Source organism: Ixodes scapularis, unplaced genomic scaffold, assembly GCF_016920785.2.
Source record: "Ixodes scapularis isolate PalLabHiFi unplaced genomic scaffold, ASM1692078v2 PGA_scaffold1__304_contigs__length_218370807, whole genome shotgun sequence".
NCBI lineage: Eukaryota > Metazoa > Arthropoda > Arachnida > Ixodida > Ixodidae > Ixodes > Ixodes scapularis.
Genome location: NW_024609846.1, coordinates 135,385,106 through 135,403,889, shown reverse-complemented (window position 1 = coordinate 135,403,889; position 18,784 = coordinate 135,385,106). Strand labels below are relative to the sequence as shown.

Below are 18,784 nucleotides of genomic sequence, written 5' to 3'. Positions count from 1 at the left end.
ATCGCCCAAAAAAGGTGATTAGTGTTAGCAATCCTGAACGCTCGCATCGTCTGTCAAATTATATTTCTACGTTGCTATATCGTTGCTAAGATTACATCGTCTTTTATAATCGTAAAAAAGGCTTGTGGCCTTTTTGTACTGTTGGCAAAGTCGTGTATTAAAGTCGTGATCGTCCAAGACGGCGTACTGCATCTTTTTCTTTTTTTAATGCACTACCCTGCAAGCGTGTCCTGAAATAAAGAGTAATAAAGCTTGAGGTCATAGAAGACGGTCTGTCTATTTTCTGTTACGCAAGTGAGTGGCAGCGCGTCCCCTTCTTTTTGGAGGCACCGCTGAAACAGCTGACGGCAACGGAGAGGCGGTCGCCGTGCTGCCGACCCGCTGCGCTTGTTGCAGTGGTAACAGGAGTGTACGCGCGGCGCAGAGCGATCGTTCCGGTCGCTCTGGTCACAACGGACGCAGTCGCGGATAACGGGTTCGTTTTAGATGTCTGAACCAGCTATTGTAGGCGCACAGCAGATCTTCTTGACTGTACGCCGTAGCCGAACCCTCGGGCTGCTCCGGTGAGGACCCCGCTATCCCGCGTCGGGCACGAAACCGTCCGCCATGTTTGTAAGCAAGAGCTGAAGCTTGTTTCTCATTGGCTGTTGCTTCGTATGGTTGCATGCGGTTGCAAGTGTGTGTACACGTCGCGCACAGTTGTCGTTGAAGTCGCAGCGGTTGCATTCGTTCGTAAGCATAGTGGTCGCTCCGAACGCAAATGTGTGAACGGGCACTTCCATTATTATGTCAAAAATGATTGCGATGCCGTACGTTCCCACAACACTGAAGAAACAACGATTTTCTCACGTTCTCCATGCATTTCTGACCGCAGTTGGAACCTCCTGGCGTTCGCCGCTAGTCGCCGAGAGGCGGCGTTCTAGATTGCGCTACTCTGCTCCGAAGGAGCTATATAGTGCTCTACTCCGAAGGAGGCGTAAGCGCGCGGTACATTATGGGTAAATTTCCCCGCTAAATTTAGCGAAAACATTTCCCCGCTAAATCCAGCTCCCAGCTGTAGTCCATTTCCGCTTCCATGGCACAGCCTGAACTGGAAGCATTTCTACCTGGGATATTCTATAGCCCATTGTCAAATGGAAACAGCTGCTCATTGTATTTTTTTGTTCGCCGCCGGGTTGTCACGGGGATGCGAGTGCGCTTTGATGTTGGGGCCCCTGCTTATCAAGTGGCAAGCCGCAGGAAACAACACCAAGAGATAATTTAGACAAACATCTCAAACATCTCAAAGGTTCGACTGTAAAGTATTCAAATTTCGAACTTTGATTTTGCTGTGCTCGGATACAAACGTTTTGACATAGGATAATGAGTGATTTCGAATTAAAAAGCCCTAGTAAAAGACACTACGTCGTTTGCTTCGCGATAAATGGGATATATATATATTTTTAAATCTAATTTTAAACACGAGCTGAAATCGAAACTTCGGCTCCATCCGGCAACATTGGCCCCGGGCCGCCAAGAACATCCATCACGTACATGGAGAATAGAAGGGTAGGAGAGGGCATGACGTTAACCGCGTAGCCTCCACAAGCCATGTTCCCTTGACGCCTCGCCTCTTTCGCATTTTCCTCCTTACTCTCACCACATCACGTGACCGTAGCTAGCCTTCGTCTAGCTATGTTGTACTAGAATACACCACAGCCGAGCCTTCGATCTGATAAAACCTACCGGATGGAACGCGCGCAAGCCTGCAAGGAATCCTCCTACAATCAACCATCCATCTCACACGTGACATGTCACGCGCACCAATCGCCAGACAGATCTGCGGTCACGCTGGGCACAAAATCGTTTCAACTTTTTATGACTAGGCTTCACCAATAATGCAACGTGCCCCCTCCTAGTACTTCTAACCTCCTTGATCACGTACGGTACGAGATGTCACGTGATCCTAGGGTGACCACCGTGCAGTATGTATGATCTCTATGCCCTGGTGACCACCTTCCTGCTGGTGAAATGCGGGACACGCGGGGAAGAGGGGGTGGGCCAAGGCTCTGTGAACACATTTATTCTCGCGTACTGTTTATACACCTGCTATTTGCGTACTGTTTATACACCCTTTCCGGAATTTAGACTGGCAACTTTGACCACTATCATCATCTGGAAAATGGCATAGGTGCTATACTAATGGCGGCCTTCTGTTTAGTGATTCTACAGGGTGTCACAAAAGAAAATTTACACGGTCTTTTTTACCGCAAAAATAAACTAGGCATTGCCAAACTCTCATTCTCCGCCCAAATGTAGAGCTGGAGGTCACAACCAGATGCCAAAGTTTCAACCCGATCCGATAACTTAATCAAAAGTTATAAATGATTTTCTGAAAATTTCAATGGGAAAATGGCGGCCGACGGAGTTTTCAAACACATGGGGCTCTATGGCACCAGAAACCGAAAACGAGCGAAAATGGGGTCCATTTTCCCATTGAAATTTTCAGAAAATCGCTTATAACTTTTGATTAAGTTATCGGATCGGGCTGAAACTTTGGCATCTGGTTGTGACCTCTAGAGCTACCTTTGGGCGGAGAATGAGCGTTCGGCGATGCATAGTTTATTTTTGCGGTAAAAAAGACCGTGTAAATTTTCATTTGTGACACCCTGTAGATGTTAGCGCGACGCGAAGCCGAAATTGGATGCAAGAGCTGCGTAAGCTTTCATTTCTAACTCGGGCATAGTCAATCTGTTAGCAGCCCACACTCGGCTTCAAAGTCCCTGGATGTATAGAATTTTATCCAGGCGTCTGTGTAGGCTGGCGCTTCGTTCTGACAGGTTGCATATTTTTCGCCATCGACGTTGAAGGAGATTTAAAAAGAACTGGTCAGTGACGCGCGCATTTTCATTTACCGTTGACTTGCGAAAGTGGCGGTGCCCCATACATTACTGCAGGTCACGGGTTCATCGCCGCCATTAGTACGGTAAAAGTTAAATTGCCATTTGAGTCACCAGATGGCACTGAATTCCGGAAAGGGTCTATTGCATTGCAGCAATTAAGCTCGAATAATTTTCACAATCAGTGATAGGTTATTTTGAATGCCAAAGATGGTATTACATGTGTCGAAGTTGAAAACATAAAAATAGATTGTACCAGAACGCAATGCATTAAACGGAAATATGAAACAGTAAGTATTTTTCTGGTTATTGTTTCCTGTCCACGCGTACTTCTATCAACATGGTCCTACACAAATTTTTGACATTATGTTGTTTTTTGACAGTTGCATGTGTGGCTGACTTAAAAAAAAAAAAATCCACAGCACACTTTTTGCATTGGCACGGCAATTTGAAAATAATTACGATATTTATATTTAAACTTTTGGCGAGAACTTTTTCGTACAATATTTTCCCACCAAAGGGAGAGGCACAACGGCGCATGCGCGTCGGTCCTCTTGCAAGAACGACGGTTGCTTCCCGCAGTGCTTGGATAGATCATAGAACATGGCGTACCATTTCGATTCTAGCGAACTCCGCACTTCCCCGTGCCCCATCTTTCGGCAGCACCGTGAGTTGCGGAGTGAATTTTACGACAGTGTGAAATGCGGGACATTTTGTAGATTTGGGACTTTCTCGGGCGGGACGCGGGACACGAGCCCTCAATGCGGGACAGTCCCGCGAGTCGCGGGACGGGTGGTCACCAAGGAGGTTGGAAGTACTAGGAGGGGGCACGTTGCAATATTGGTGAAGCCTAGTCATAAAAAGTTTAAACGATTTTGTGCCCAGCGTGACCGCAGATCTGTCTGGCGATTGGTGCGCGTGACATGTCACGTGTGAGATGGATGGTTGATTGTAGAAGGACTCCTTGCAGGCTTGCGCGCGCTCCGTCCGGTTGGTTTTATCAGATCGAAGGCTAGACTGTGATGTGTTCTAGTACCCCCTAGCAAGACGAAGGCTAGCTACTGTCACGTGATGTGGTCACGTTGGCATGGTAAGTGAGGAGAGTAAGGAGGAAAATGAGAAAGAGGAGAGGCGTCAAGGGAGCATGGCTTGTGGAGGCTACGCGGCTGACGTCATGCCCTCTCCTACCCTTCTATTCTCCATGGTGGTCACCCCAGAGCCGTATATGTAGAGAGTTTGGTCAATGGGAGGCGCGGGCAGAGCCAGGGCGTGCGGCAGACTCGGAAAGAGGGCTTGGCATGCTCTCTTGACCAACCAGAAGCCGAAAAGAATCCCCTAGCGGTGGTAGCGAGAAACAGTTCTGAGCCGATCGGTGATCAACGAAGGTCTATGTTCGTATATGGTTTAAATAAGTGCGTAAGAGTGAAGTGTAGTAACTCTTTGTGGTTGAAAATAGGGTTCACGTGTTATTTTATCATGATCATGCAGAAAGATGTAAGAAACGAATGAGCAGCTCAACTCTGTTTTGCGCGGAAAGAGTGTGACCGCTCGGACGGGCAGATTCCCGGCGCTCGGCGTTTGGCGTAAGGATTATGTCGATCTTTCCGCTAGTCGCACTCTTCCACCATCATTTTAGATGAGTGTGATTGAAACATCACGTGTACCATATTTTCAGCCATCAAGAGTTACTCCAATGCAGTTATCAGGTTTGTTTCTCGCGACCACCGCCAGGGTCTTATTTCCGGCTTCTGGTTGGTCACATTCGAATTTCTGAAGACGCCCTGGAACACGCCCAGCCCGCTTTCGGCCAATGGCGCCGCTTCATTTGTCTCCTATACTTCCCAACGAATGGCCAAACTCTCTACATATACGGCTCTGGGTCACCCTACGTGATCCTCGGCCCAACGATCTGGGCGGGATTGGGGCGGGCGTGTGGAAGGTGCCAGTGTCGTCCGCACCGCACTCTTCGCCACGTTTTGGTGTCTACGGCATTCGACGACGGCTGCGCGCACACACACACACACACACACACAAAAAAAAAAAAAAAAAAAATTGGGTTATGTTTATGTTTATACAGCCTAGAACTTGGTCTGCCTCGACGGGCGACGAGTCTCCCAGCTGTTGATGAGCAATTAATTTAGCCAGTGCAGTATAACGTGCATCGCGCAGTAGTGATACACGACCGCACGCCGGTACGGTACCCATCCAGATCGAAACGGGCAGGGGTGGGGATTGAATCCCAGGATCCCAGAGTTCTGCAGCGCGAGCTTTCGCTCCACGTGCTCCGAGCTGGTGTGCGCTAGCCGCTAGCCCACTCGGCCACCGATCCCCGACGTCTGCACAAAGTCTGCGCACGTGCAGGGTTGCCAGGCGTTTGAACTCCAACCCGCCAAACGTCTACGAGATATAGCCCAAAAATAGCCAAATGTCTATCCAGAAAAATAGCACAAAAATAGCCCCAAAAGATTTATCATTTGAAACGTTTATTTTGAGCAGAAAAGACACATACTACATTTTTATCCATCAAATGCCCCAGCAATGGCGTCCCTTGCACGTTCGGCGAACTTCCTGAAACGCTCGTACAAGCGCATGACAACATACCTTCCACAGAATGACGTCACGGGAGAACTATGCAGAATTCAGACAACCTAAAGAATGCGCAGAACTGGATAGCTAGGTTCGACATTGTACATGTACCTTTTTTTAGTACACGGAAGTGACGTCATCACGTCTGATTGGTTGGAAACAAAAGTGACGTAATTTCCCTAGAAAAATGTGGGCGGAGTCGGCAAAACTGGGCGGAGTCGGCTACCGGACGTGACAACAAATGACGTTTCGTTTTGTACCGAGTACGTTTCAAAAGGTACTTGCTCGGAACTAGGTGTCATTGGCAGCATGTGTTCGGCGGCGAGGCGTCGCCGTCTCGTCAATTCGTCTTTTTCTTTAATAGAGCTTTTTTTTTCGCCAGAAAGGCTGTATCGGGAACACCGCGATGCATTCGAGCTCGCGGAGGAGATCTTTTGGAAGCAATACCGCCTGCCCAAGATCGTGGTGCGGTGGTTGTGCGACGAACTTCGCGAGGAACGGTAGGTGGGGAGAGTGCGTACCTCGTGTACGGTCATGACTGTGGAGCTTCAAGTGTTGTGTGCACTGGGCTTCTACGGCACGGGGAGCTTCCAAGGCATGGTGGCGAGCGACGAACACGTAGCGCGGGACCAAAAGACAGTCAGCGTTGCGGTCCGCGCCGTGTCCGTCGCTATCGTGCGTCGTCTCGGGGTCCAGCGTGGCTGGATCCACTTCCCCGAGACGCCGAGCGAGAGGTTCGACGCGGAGAAGGGCTTCAGGCTGTTCGGCAGGATACCCGGCGTCATCAGTTGCGTGGACGGGACCATGGTCTCCATCGTCGGCCCGTCCAAGAACGACCCCACCGTCACGAAGGCGGCGTACTGGTGCCGCAAGTACTTCTACGCCCTCAACGTGATGGTGGTAAGTACACTCATGTTACGTTGTCAAAACGCGCCCCAAATCTCTAGAAAAAAAAAAAACGTATTGCCGATACGGTTTAAGTATGCCGTTTTATGACTGCGGGCTGTGGGGTCTCACGACTGCGCGAGCGTGTGCTCTATGTAGCATGTGAGCTTCCGTAAAAAAAACAAAAAAAAAATTATTTTTGTTTTAAGGTAGTTAGTTGTACCCTGCATCCAGGAAGGTGTGTTGACATGCATGTGTCAGACAAACTAACTTAAAAGGTTCTGAAATTGCGACTGCTTTGTGAACCATAAGTACAATCTACTACTTGTGCATTCAGGTAATTACAAGTCAATATCTCTCTCACTTTCAGGTGTGTGACGCCGACTGCCGGATAATGTGCATCGACCCACGGTATCCCGGGTCGGTGCATGACTCCTTCGTGTGGCAATTTTCCTGGCTCCGAAACCAACTCGAGCAAGGGCAGGTGCCACGCGACGGCCGGTTCCTGCTTGGTGAGCATACTAAATTCATTCCTTACGCACACGGTGGCTCCCACTGCTTGAAAGCCACAGTACCACACGTACTGTGTTTGTTGTGAGGCACACAGACACAGTTGCTGGAACTCCTTGAAGTGAGACAACACCCAAAGTTTGGCCATTAATCTCTGTTTATGTCCACATAACTCTCACACTCTGCAGGCTACGAAAGTCACACTACACCAATCTCACGACAGTGATAGACTATGCAAGGCATGCGACCGCAGTGCGAGTCGCTGTCCGGTTCGGCCCACTCACTGTTACTGTCTGCCTGTACCCTCTTGCTGGTTGGTTTTTGCATGAAGTTGGAGCTCTTTCACTGATACCTGGGGGCTCGCCTGGTCGCTTTGACGGTCGTCAGTTTGTACGGAATGGCATCAATTCCTCCTTGGCCACTTGGGGCTCGCCAAATCTGTCCTCGGGTCGTCTCTGTCCCACACACTGGATTCTTTTCCCTGACCCTTCTTCTTCGGTCTGCTTATATAGCTCCTCCTATTAGACCCTCCGTGTCCCAACAGGACCTGACTCCTTTCCAATCTAACCACCCCCTCTCTTTTCCCCAAATCCAACTCCACCGAGGATTAGGAAAGAGGTTCGTCGAACTGGCTCCTTATCCCCTTGCTTGCCAAAGACAAGGCCAGCGTGTTCTGCTCTGCCCGTGCCTAAGGTCACGGCCACACTCCCAAAAGCAACAGAGCTTTTATCTGTCGGATGCAAGGGCCTAATAATGCACTTGCATACAACACAGCACCCCTAAGGAATCGTGCACACATCCCATACAACCCACCAGGAAAACACATAGTTACATGAAATAACAGGGAGTTTACAGGCAAGCTGGTGCTAATTAATCATAATGTAAACTGATACTGTAGTGCAGAAATATTAACACACTTTTAAGTCCCACTTAAGTTACATTATAATTGACATAGTTGCACACAGCTGTTTTCTTGCCTTTCATTTTAAAAAGTAAAGAATGTAATATGTTCCATCCTCTACATGTGCAGGTGACAGCGGCTACCCCTTGGCGCCTTGGCTCATCACCCCTGTCCCCGGGAACCACGCGACCTCCACCGCTTGCGACCGGTTTAATAAGGCGCATTCCTCGATCAGGTCTGTTATGGAGCGCTGCATCGGGCTGTTGAAAAACAGATTCCGGTGTCTGCAAAGGCACCGGGCTCTGTATTACCACCCTTCAACAGCCACCGCCATTATTTCGGCATGTGCAGTGCTCCACAACATCTGCCTTGCATCGAGCGAGCCAGAACCGGAGTCAGACTCCGACCCTGAAGAGTCAGAGTTGGAGTCTGAGCCGAGCTCGGACGGTTCTAAACCGAGCTCGGAGAGGTCAGCGTCGGCTCCCGAGAGGCTGGCTCCTGCCGGCCCTCCGGTCAACCTTCCGGTCGGCCTCTCGGACAGGGGGAAGGCTCTGAGGCAGCGCCTTGTCGCCCGGTTTGGAACCCGCCGCAGACGTGCCCGTGCGGAGCGCCACACGCAAGGGGTCCGCCGCCACGACGGTAGTCCCGACCACCAGGGACACCGTCGGGAAGCCCCTCAGCGCCCTCGCTGCGGTGGTGCCCAGCACGGACGCCGCCAGCGACAGGGAACCTCTCGCCACCACGACTGAGGTCCTGACCATCAAGGACCCCGTCACATCCTTGCCCTCAGTGAAGCCCTACGCGTGGAAGCCGTAAAGTGCACACTTCGCTTCCTGCTCCACAGTCATGGCCGTCCACAAGCTACATACTCTCTTCAGCTCCTACACCTTGTGAAGTTCGTCGCACAGCCAGCGTGCTGCCTCCGGATACGTGTCGAGTGCATCGCGGTGAAATCGATACAGCCTTTTTTTTATTCTTATGAGCAAGGGGCACGAGACGCAGTCGACAGTGACAGAAAAGGTTCGGAGGTTTAGTTGCCAGACCAACAAATCATCTGGATTGCCCCTGCAAAGAACTCAGAAGTAATTTAGACTACCTCTAGAAAGAAATGCTTGCTTTTGCAGAGATTGCTTTCTTAGTTGCTGATTGAACCAGGGATATTGTTGTCATGGACATTGTTTCATTTTACAAATGCTTCAAAGCGTCTTGCCTTCTGCTCCATTTTATTATCTCTTTTATGGTACTTCATCAAAGTTAGGTTGTGTTATCTCAAGACAGTGCACATGTAGTTTGTTTTGAAAATTGCTTTATTTCTTAAAGAAAAACCTGTGACTTCATGAATAAAAGTGTGATAACATGGAATCTAATATTTCATTCTTGGAAGTAAAACTGAGCATCGACTGGAACTATGTAAGCAATTGGGCAATCTTAAGTATATATCACAGATATCTTGTCTTATTTGAGCACAATAGTTAAATTTCGAAAGGAAAAAAAAATATATATATATTCTCTGACTAGCATACCACCATATAAACACTGGACCACTTTGAAAGAATTATCACAGATGTTGCGCCAAACATTCTTATTTGAGCGCGGCAATAGCAAGTTCTCGAAAGATAAAAAAATTGTTTCTGACTAAAGCAGTCGTCACTCGCGCGCTCCCCGTTGGTTCCGCCGACCCCTCCGCTGCCCCCGGCACACCCGGCTCCTCGTGGTTCGACATTTTGGTTTGAAGAAGGCGCGTAGCGCACATCCCGCATAATATGGAACAACTTTCTCTCCAATTAATTCTTAAATGTATTGCAAAAGGGTACAAAAAAGCGGTTTGTTTTAACAACGCCCAAAAGGTTTTGATTGTTTTTCAATACTTTTACCTGTACCAGAACAGATGCGACGGCCAGCGACGCACAGGATTGGTTGCCGTTCCTTCGCTAAACGCAGGAACTGCTCCTCGCGTCGTAGTAAATCCTACCCCGTATCCCGCGCGTAGGGACGCCTCAGGGAATGCGTAGCTACTTCCGCTCGTCGGTGGTTGGTTCCGGACGTCGCTGAAACGGGTGACGGGTGTCAAGTTTGCGATGACGTAGCGGCGTCAAAGTGGGCAGAGCCGCCACGTGAGTGTTGCTAGAATACGCTCCTCCTTTGCATTACGTCACTTCCATGTACCTTTTCTCAAATGTCCAACCTAGCGATCCTCGGCAATGAATCGCGCCGTCACTTGTTGAGATGGAGGAATAACAGCACATGCTTGCATTCGGAGGTAAACAATTGCACAAGGCGTGCAAAAAGAAGACAAATTTGTTTGTTGTCGCAAACTTATCAGGGTTAAGGGACTGAAGCGCCAAATGTTCACGTAACTTACTCTAAAAATACATTCGAACCTATAAACCCAGGTGCTTTCAGGCATTTTGGTTCCAGCACTGGTCGGAAATTGCCCAATGCACAGGTCAGAAATAGCCCAATGCACAGGTTAGAAATAGCCCAATACTAGCCAAATAGCCAACTACCATTTTTCCCGCCAACTGCAAATAAAACTAGCCCAATTTGGCTATTTATAGCCCAACCTGGCAACCCTGCGCGGCACGTGGTGTCCGTAGTGCCCGTAGTGTGGACGGAATTCCGAGTAGTAGACCGTTTCTGCAGCCCGCTAAGCACCCGGATAGCGCTCCGTAATCCGCCACAAGACCTTGAACTATGGAGATAAGGCTGGCGGCGCGCATGCGCGGCTGCTGCGTTTTCTTCAGGGATACCGTAGCGGAGGAAGAAAACGGTCTACTACAATTCCCTAATAACCACAAACGGTGAGACGACGACGGTGGTTGTTACGCGGCAGACGGCTCTGCGGGCGGCCGAACGGCTCCCTAGAAGCGCGCTGCGCAGGCGCGTTACGCCAATCACGTGGACACCGCTGAGCGCCGAGGCAACACCGCTGACGTCATGCCCTTGCGTCATGCGCTACGCTCGCCCGGAGAAGTAGAAACAAGCAAAAGGGGGCCATGATGATGATGACGTTTAGCTCAATGTTGGCTCCACCCATGCCGTAGCCTTGACTGCACCTGAATTCGCCCGCTCTAGTCAGCTGATTTCGTCAACTTGGCGAGTTGCAAATTTTGCCGGGCCATTGAAACATTTAGACAGAACTGCTTCGTAATATTTGACATGTGGTCTTCCTAGGCGATACTGAAGAAGACTGCATTGTTTTTTAATGACCAAAATAAGTGGAGTTGCTCTTTAATTCGCAACGACTCCTCTATTCTCAATACTCCCCCCCCTCCCCCTAAACATTTAGACCCCCCCCCCCCCCCCCTTAATTTCAATTCATGTGGAAACCTATGGCCGGGGGGGTGCGCTGATATGTTTCGGGAGGATCCTTTCGATCAGTCAGTCAGGGATCGGCGTCGTTCCGACGTCATTGCAGCTCCTGTGCAAGAAGCAGACGACTTGCTCTCCACATTGCTTCGGTACGCGCCAGTAGCGCCAGGCAGCTCGAGGAAACAAAATGGTGGACGAAATTACGCCAGGACGGCTGCGACGTCTTTCTTGAAATATCTTTCATGTTTTCAGCCTAACTCTGTGTCTGCGAAAGGACTTTTTTTTTTCCCCTCGTGTCGGTCTAGTTCTTACTGTCCTTACGAAGTCGATTCAAAACGCAACACAAATGTTTCACAGGCGTGCATTTTATTAACATTCGGTTCGAGAGCAGGCATGCAGAAAACTACTATGTACAGCAAAAAAACCTCGAACCCGCCGGCACCCAGTACATAAAAAAAAAAAGTAAAAAAAAGGGGGAGAAATAAATTTCTGTTGCGCGGCACCCCAAATAAGTTTACGGAACAGTGGCAAAGACGGCAACGCGCCCGGCGCGTAACTGTCGTGGCAGAAGAAACCTAACCCTTTGGTGTCGTCAAGAGATCCGCCCGCGCAAAGACGCTCCCTCCCCGCCAGGAACATGGGTTCCTCCCTTGAGCTCTGGCACGAGATGACGCACCGTGAACAAAGTCCACAAGTGATGTGCGTCACCCCGCTTCCTCTCTGGTCACCCCACTTCTGCCGAAGAAACAGGTATCCTCCTCTAAATGCGAGTTCATCCATACCTAAAGAAGCACAATTTCAGAGAGAAACAGACACAGGTTTTGACACAGCAGAAGTGGCGGTTTACACTAGAAACAGATTAGTCGCAAGAAATAAAACAACAGCAATAAATAGAATATCTCACGATAAGACAGTTTCTCCACCTGTACGTTGCCAAATCAAAGTTCGCTCACTACCAAGGCAAGGCAAGGCAAGGCAAGGCAATTCACAATCGTACAAAGTCTGTTTAATGCAACATAGTCAAGGTTCACCATCTCTAATAATTTGCTACCAAACACGATAGGCGTATATTTCAATCGTCTAATTATATTGTGCATTCCTGGTAGCGCAATAGCGTGAGCCTAGCAAGTCTTGGCAATATAGCCAGAAAAAAATCCCCGAAGTAACTATTTTCCTGGATTCAAAGATGAATTCTTTTGATGATAGTGTTCACCTTGAACCAACTTGCATTTATGATATAATCACTGAAAGAATGAGAACGACGGCAGGGCATCTTTCCTTGCAGATGGAGAGTGGAGCAAATTGAGATCTGCTGCCTCGCTGAAGAAACAGATTGTCCCAAAAGTTCATCCTTGCCATCAAACAAAAGAAGAGCTACACTTCTAGGTGACTGTATGCAGAAACGTGAAAAAGTTGATACTTGTGTTCACAAGATCAGTTTTCTTCTCTTTGAGTGAGTCAAGTTCTAAAGTTAACAAAATCATTGCATCTTCAAAACAGGGTGCTAAAATTTTTCCCCTCAAGATTACTCTTTATGACCGCAAGCAACCAGCTTCCTCGCATTTATTTTACGATTGTTTCATTCCGTGTCTCACAACTGGAAACATTAACGATCATGTAAACCAGGGGTGGAGTGTGAATCCCTTCGTGCAAGTCATAGACAGAAGGCAATCCGACTAGATGTTGGGCAGCGTAAAGTTTGGAGCAAATCCTTCTGCTTCAAGGTTCCAATCAGAATTTAACTGTTTGACCATCGTTCTGAGGACATGAGTAGTGCAGCACTTAAGCTACAAAACTTTGAGGCAAAACACTGCCTTAAAAGTGCTAAAAATAAAACTAAAAGACCCAGAAATAGTTTCATGCAAACCTTTCCCCAAGAACATTTTACCAACGTGCCCATGCACCAAACTTTCATACGAAGGTTATAAAAGAAATTTTGCGTGCTGAAGTAATCAAATAAAAATTTAACGTGAGACACATAAAAGAATTTTGTCGAAAAAAATGCCTGCATTGCCATAAGAGAGAACCCAAACTGGGGAAATGGGACACGTGCCTCAATCACCAAGGCTGCATGCAAAAGCGAAACAGCAGCACAATCAAACAATCCAAATGCAGTCCCTACTCTGTACATATGTACAACTGCAAGCGCGAGCCAGGCAGAGCGGAACACACAAGACGAGAAATATGGAGTACAGACTACAATGCGCACAATCGAGCCTCAACTCCATGGCATTACCAATTTTTTGCTGATCATGCAACATGTTGCTATAGCGATGACATACATCTTGCAAAAACTGGTACTATAGAGCATGACATCAATGATGGCCTTATGTGGGAGAGTTCATAGGGCATAACGCATTGTTCATCTATCAATGCTGTCAAGGTGCTAAAACTTACAACCTTGACTGCTATTTTTGGTTCAGAGCCCCAAAGATGTAAAGTGAAACGAATCCCCGACTAGTGATAGCACTTGCCTCAGTTTAATGCACCATTAATGAACTTACTTCAGAGAGAAAGCAAATTAAGTTTTTAAAGCAATCAGATCCAGAGTTAGCAGACAGTCAACCAAATGACAAGTGTAGGGATGAAGTTTGTGTTCTGGCCACAAATGACAAAATACCCAATTAATAAGGCCAAGATTTTTTTCTCCAGAGCTTCACAGCAAAGTTTTAGCAGAAAAACCAAAAAAAAAAGGCCACAAATACATGAGTGCCCATACACTTCCTAAGTACAAGTGGCATCCAAAATAAAGTTTTCTCATAGATAAAACTTGACATAAAGAGAAGAACTGTACAGCTGTCAGCTATTTGCTAGAAACTAGAGTGATCAAGTCGTCTTACAGTGTTGCTTTCTTGATAATCCTGCAAAATGCATTTGCACTAAATGCACCTATAAAAACCTGCAACTAGGAGTAAAATACTACAGAAAGAAGTGTTTCAAGGCAATTCCTGCCAAACAAAGACAATAGAGAGGCAACTACATAAAAATGGTTTGTGTGAATAAAACCCACAAGGGAGAAAAGAGCAGAAATTGCTTATCATAGGTCATGCTACCCACCCTGAATACAAGGACTGCTTTAAACTCTGCAGGACATTGTCACACTTGCCTAAACATGTGCCATCATTCACACATTCAGAGGGGCACACAGGCAACACTGTACAGGCACCAATTTGTAAGAGTACTCCAATCCAACAGCAATAGACAAAGCAAAGATGTGGACTAAAAACAAGGAATTTGAAACAGCATTTCTACATATTTGCTATATCCTCGTATGATACAAACTATGTACACTGTATCACAAACCAGCTGAATAACCAACATGGTTCACTTTACTTCATGCAACTAAAAAGAACCAATGATCAACCTTGGTTCCACATAAAATCATACTTCATGCTACTTCCAGTCAATACATCTACCGTAAGCGGACAGACTGACTGTAATAAAGCAGGCGCAACTATGCAAGAGGTGTGTGCTATAGTATCAGTCGAGGTATGGCTGGCAAGCCCCGCAGACAAAGGGAAATAATTTGATAGATGAAGCGAGGCCTTTATGTTAGACAAAATATACTCCAGTGTTTTTCTGACCATCCATGTGGAAGTTCTGGCAAAAAAAGAAAAAGTTTGAACACCTTTTCAAAAAAACCCGAAATTTGCGATGGACCTTTCCAAAGGCAGGCAATGTATGCCCTGGGTGTTTCTGCATGTGGTTTCTCTCTAGCTCGCCTAAAGCCAATATCTTGAATCTGCAGTCCATCACATGAGTGAACATGGCCGCTCAATAGCTATAAAATGGTAGATGCAGGAACAATATGCCAGCAACCATGGATTCAGCCAAACTCGACCCCAAAACCTTTTATGTGCATGGTGCTCCATCTCTCGTAGCTTCCTCGATGCTAAGGTAACCCTTGTCCCTTCGAACCACACTTTTCCTCTAAAAACTAGGAATTGCAAGGTATTATTTGATTCATGCCTCTTTGAACCGAGTTCAATGGCACCTATGCCAATGAACCCCCCATAGTTAGGGGCACTCCAAGCGTTTTGGTCGGTTCATCCTTTCGTGGTTAAAGGTCACCGGAAGTTCTGAACTGTACTTGTGTCTCTGCAGCACACAACAAAGCAAGTTCTTCTATTTGTTCTTTTTAATATGCTACATTCCAAACTACACTCCTCCGCTAGCACAATCTGAAAACAGCAACTCGTGCCGTCATGACAGCTGCAAATCTGACTGCACTCAAAAAAAAAAAAAGTTTACTAAAAAAAAAAAAAAAAAACAATTCCTAAGGATAGATAATTGGGCAAGTTGGTAAGAGTTTCAGTCGCGCTATTTTTCCCAGCCCCAGTCGTGCTGTTTTTTAACATGAACAATTTCCCTTGTTTGCAGGTTGTCCTTCAAACCTTAACCGAACCAATATAAAGCAATACAATTTTCCCTGCTGACACGAAATAAGGCCTGCTATGTAGCTCGAGTCAAAGCTAAAAATGCAACGTCAAATCTCATGCACACAGATGCGCTCGTCTCGGTTTAGATCGCTTGCTGTCGGCCGCATGACAGTTGTGCTTCTTCAATTTCTCATTCCTTGAGCCTTGAACTCTCCCCAGACATTAGTATAAGCCTCTCCCCTCATATTTCCGGCTATTGCAAAAACTAAAAACGAAATCGAGATAAGCATGTAAAAGCTTTCCTCCAATGCAAACGGCAAGACGGATGCACGACGCAGGTTTTAACACAGGCGTTTTCTAAAACGAAAACCCCAGGCTAGTCGTCCTGCATTAGCAGTTGTATTTTTACATTTGTCGCCACTTCTCTATGGCCAAACCCGAGGAGTGGGTGGCTCTCGAGCTGTTAAAATATAAAACAAATGTCCAGAAAAAAAAAAAATGCGGAACCACTTGTTAAAGATATGAAGTCAACTGCGGCCAGTTGCCCAACCCTCTCCTTAGAGCAGAACGTGTCTGGAGTGAAGCAGCTAAACTTATAGTCACAACCGAGCTGTAGTCACAATTATCCGTGGGAAGAATCGTCACCTTTTTCACAGAGAAACTTTGGCTGCAGTTGCACACAGGCTCCAGTCACATCTCGAGCTGGAATTGTTCCGAGTTTCGGACCACAGTCATCTCTGTCGAATGTACAACAGCTTCTTCGTAGGCTGTGTGCAACCCCACCAGAACCTCGTCAAATGCAACTCCAAGGGACCAAGCAGAACTGTTCAACATTTCAGGAGACAAGACCACCACCTTGGAGGCATGGATGCCGAATAAGCTTTTTACAAACATTCACTTACTGAGGGTCAAACCTATGAGAGCCTCATTTAAAGTCTGATCTAAGCTTTGCAATATCCACTTTTTCTCCACTTCCCTTCTCTCTTCAACCATCAAGACCTCATCCTTAGGTGAAACTGCTAGTGGAGTGTTCGAGGAGCTACATCCTCCTCTCTTAACCCCTTCTTAAACTCCTTCTCACCATTGGGACGAGGAGAAAACTGACAGGATTATCAGGTTTGTAGAAGGGAGAGGCTACATGATGGCTTAATTCTAATGAAATACTAAGAAGAAACAAAAATTGACAAAGTAGAGTGCACAAAAAGTCCGAACTCATCAAACACAAGCGGAGCACGTTTTGTTTTTTCAAAGTACATCCTCAGTATTAAAATGAATACTATTGAACAACGAGTGAATATACCAAATAAAGGTAAGAAAATTGCATCCCAGTTAGTCTTGATTGTGCGAACTGCCAGAGAACACAACTTTTCATACGCAACTTTTCAAAGTTTGTTAGTGCTATACCGACAAAGTGTTGTGTACACAACACTTTTAGACTATGCACCCAGTCCTGTAATGACTAATGTTGAATAGAATATAAATTCAATTTTGTCCGCAGCAGAGGTACCCCAGAGAACCCCCTCGGCGGTTTGCCGAGTTTCCAAATTTTCTTGACTGTCCTTGTCCCTAAGTGTTCTTCCAGTTTAAGCACTGGTTTAGAAGATTTTGTGTCGTCCATTAATGCATACCTATGTGCCGACCCCTCCTTATCATGTGGATTACTGTTCACAAGGCTTGTAGGCCTCTCCACTACCTTATTTGCAGCAATGCAGAGACTTCGGCTATCGATTGAGAGAGATTGGCATTCCTCAAGCTTGAAAAGTTTGAGGACGTCTTGAATGACATGGACCAATCATCTGAGGTTGCTGGGGTGCTCTTGGGATGCAAAAGGCACACACTTGCTCAGCACTTACTAATAATTTTTTTTTTTTTTTTTACCATAGAGTCTTTAGTAAAGTAAACTGACCCCCTCAGTTTTTGATTTATCTGAAGTGGGAAAAATATAAGTTCTGCATGACTACAAATTCAATACTAGTCGTTACATTCAAATTGTGTCAAATTAAATGTATATTCAAATATACTGACTTAAATATTTTGTGAGAAAACAAAACATGCATTAGCAAAACTGAAATTCCTAATAATGTTCAAGAGCAAGCCTCGTTCACTTTATTGCTGCTTGTCACTAAAATTCTGAATTTAGAGAATGTTCCAGAAACATAATGAAGGAATGGTGCTCACAGCCTATGTCTGCTGGGTTTTCAAACAATTAACATTCCCATAAACCAGAATTTTCTTTAAAAAAAATTTCACAAGCACGTGAAGATGCCTGGAAGGGGGTTGCGCATTTCCTCCGCATGCTGCTACACCGTAAGGAGGTGCACTGAACAAAGCTGAAATCTTCTGCTACATACTCACAGTTGTACTATTTCAAAATGTTCAATAGGTTTCCATACTTCTTATACGATTCAACGGCTGAATCGAACAGACAATTATTAAAATCGAAAGCAGGAAGTCGAGGATATCTCCACAATCCAATACGTGAGATTTAAAAACGTGCTTGAAGTCAACACGGTCACAGCATTCTACAACTGACATACTGAAAAAGGCTCACAAACAGACTTAATTTCGGCATACCCAGCTGCACAAACATTTGTACAAAATAAGAGGCCTCAATGCCAGGTGAGCACACACTCCTTTTCCACCAGCAGCGCCTCAAACGTTTCTTCCGCGCAGACACACACACTCTGTCGAAGGGGCTCAACGCATACCGACTCCTTGAACACGACTTCCGAGTGCCGTTGCCATTCGAAACAATGGACGACAAACGCGAGCGGACGACAGCAAACCCCTTCCCCTTTTCTCATCCCCGTTTTCCTCGACACTATTTGCTAGAAACCAGTTGGGAGCCACTTTCAAAGGTGGACGATCGCTCTCGAAGCTGGCCTTTCTGGATCCTTCGTAGAGGGCGCAGCGAGAGGAAGGCAGGAATCCCGCAGAGTTTTCGGGGCAGCGGCGGATCGAGACGGCCGACACAAGTGCGGAACTGTCGCCGACAGAGTCTTTATGGACCGAGATGGCCATCGTGAGTGCGGGTTCTCCGCCGCCACAGCGGGGTCCGCCGGAGCGGAGGGAGGCGGAGCGGTCCGGCCCCCGTGGAACTTAGCTGGGCGTCTGGGGGGGCTCGCTGCTGAAGTAGGGCGCCGTGTCGTGGTCCAGCAGGGTGTGGCACACGTTGCACACCGGGAACGAGCGCATCTTGGGGCCCGACCGGACTGCCTTGCCCAGGCACTCGATGCAGAAGATCTTGCCACAGTGGCTGCAGTGGTGCTGGGATGAGACACAAGAGGAGGAGAGAGCCATCATCTTCGGGCTAGGACCATCCATGTTCCATG

At 47.1% G+C, this 18,784-nt stretch overlaps 2 protein-coding genes across 4 annotated transcripts in view; one reads left to right on the top strand and one right to left on the bottom strand.

The window, feature by feature from the left end:
- Nucleotides 1-5,752: 5,752 nt before the first annotated feature.
- Nucleotides 5,753-9,123, top strand: LOC121835990 (putative nuclease HARBI1). Its single transcript, XM_042290587.1, has 3 exons — nt 5,753-6,365; nt 6,721-6,862; nt 7,891-9,123. Exons 1-3 carry the CDS (start codon nt 6,000-6,002, stop codon nt 8,508-8,510), a joined length of 1,128 nt encoding a protein of 375 aa, XP_042146521.1. The 5' UTR covers nt 5,753-5,999; the 3' UTR covers nt 8,511-9,123.
- A 2,299-nt stretch (nt 9,124-11,422) lies between these two features.
- The window catches only part of LOC8031283 (rab GTPase-binding effector protein 1), a 78,344-nt gene continuing 70,982 nt past the window's right edge, over nt 11,423-18,784 (bottom strand). For all 3 annotated transcript variants that reach the window (XM_029987859.4, XM_029987860.4, XM_029987861.4), the window contains exon 18: nt 11,423-18,719. In XM_029987859.4, coding sequence (XP_029843719.3) covers nt 18,552-18,719 — 168 coding nt within the window. In that variant the 3' untranslated portion in view covers nt 11,423-18,551. The remainder of the gene's footprint in view (nt 18,720-18,784) is intronic.

Bases quoted from the DNA above. Each gene is read 5' to 3' on its own strand.
- LOC121835990 (XM_042290587.1), top strand. From the start codon at position 6,000: ATGACTGTGGAGCTTCAAGTGTTGTGTGCACTGGGCTTCTACGGCACG. The intron at 6,366-6,720 runs GTAAGTACACTC...TCTCACTTTCAG, and splicing joins ACGCCCTCAACGTGATGGTG to GTGTGTGACGCCGACTGCCG. The intron at 6,863-7,890 runs GTGAGCATACTA...CTACATGTGCAG, and splicing joins CGACGGCCGGTTCCTGCTTG to GTGACAGCGGCTACCCCTTG.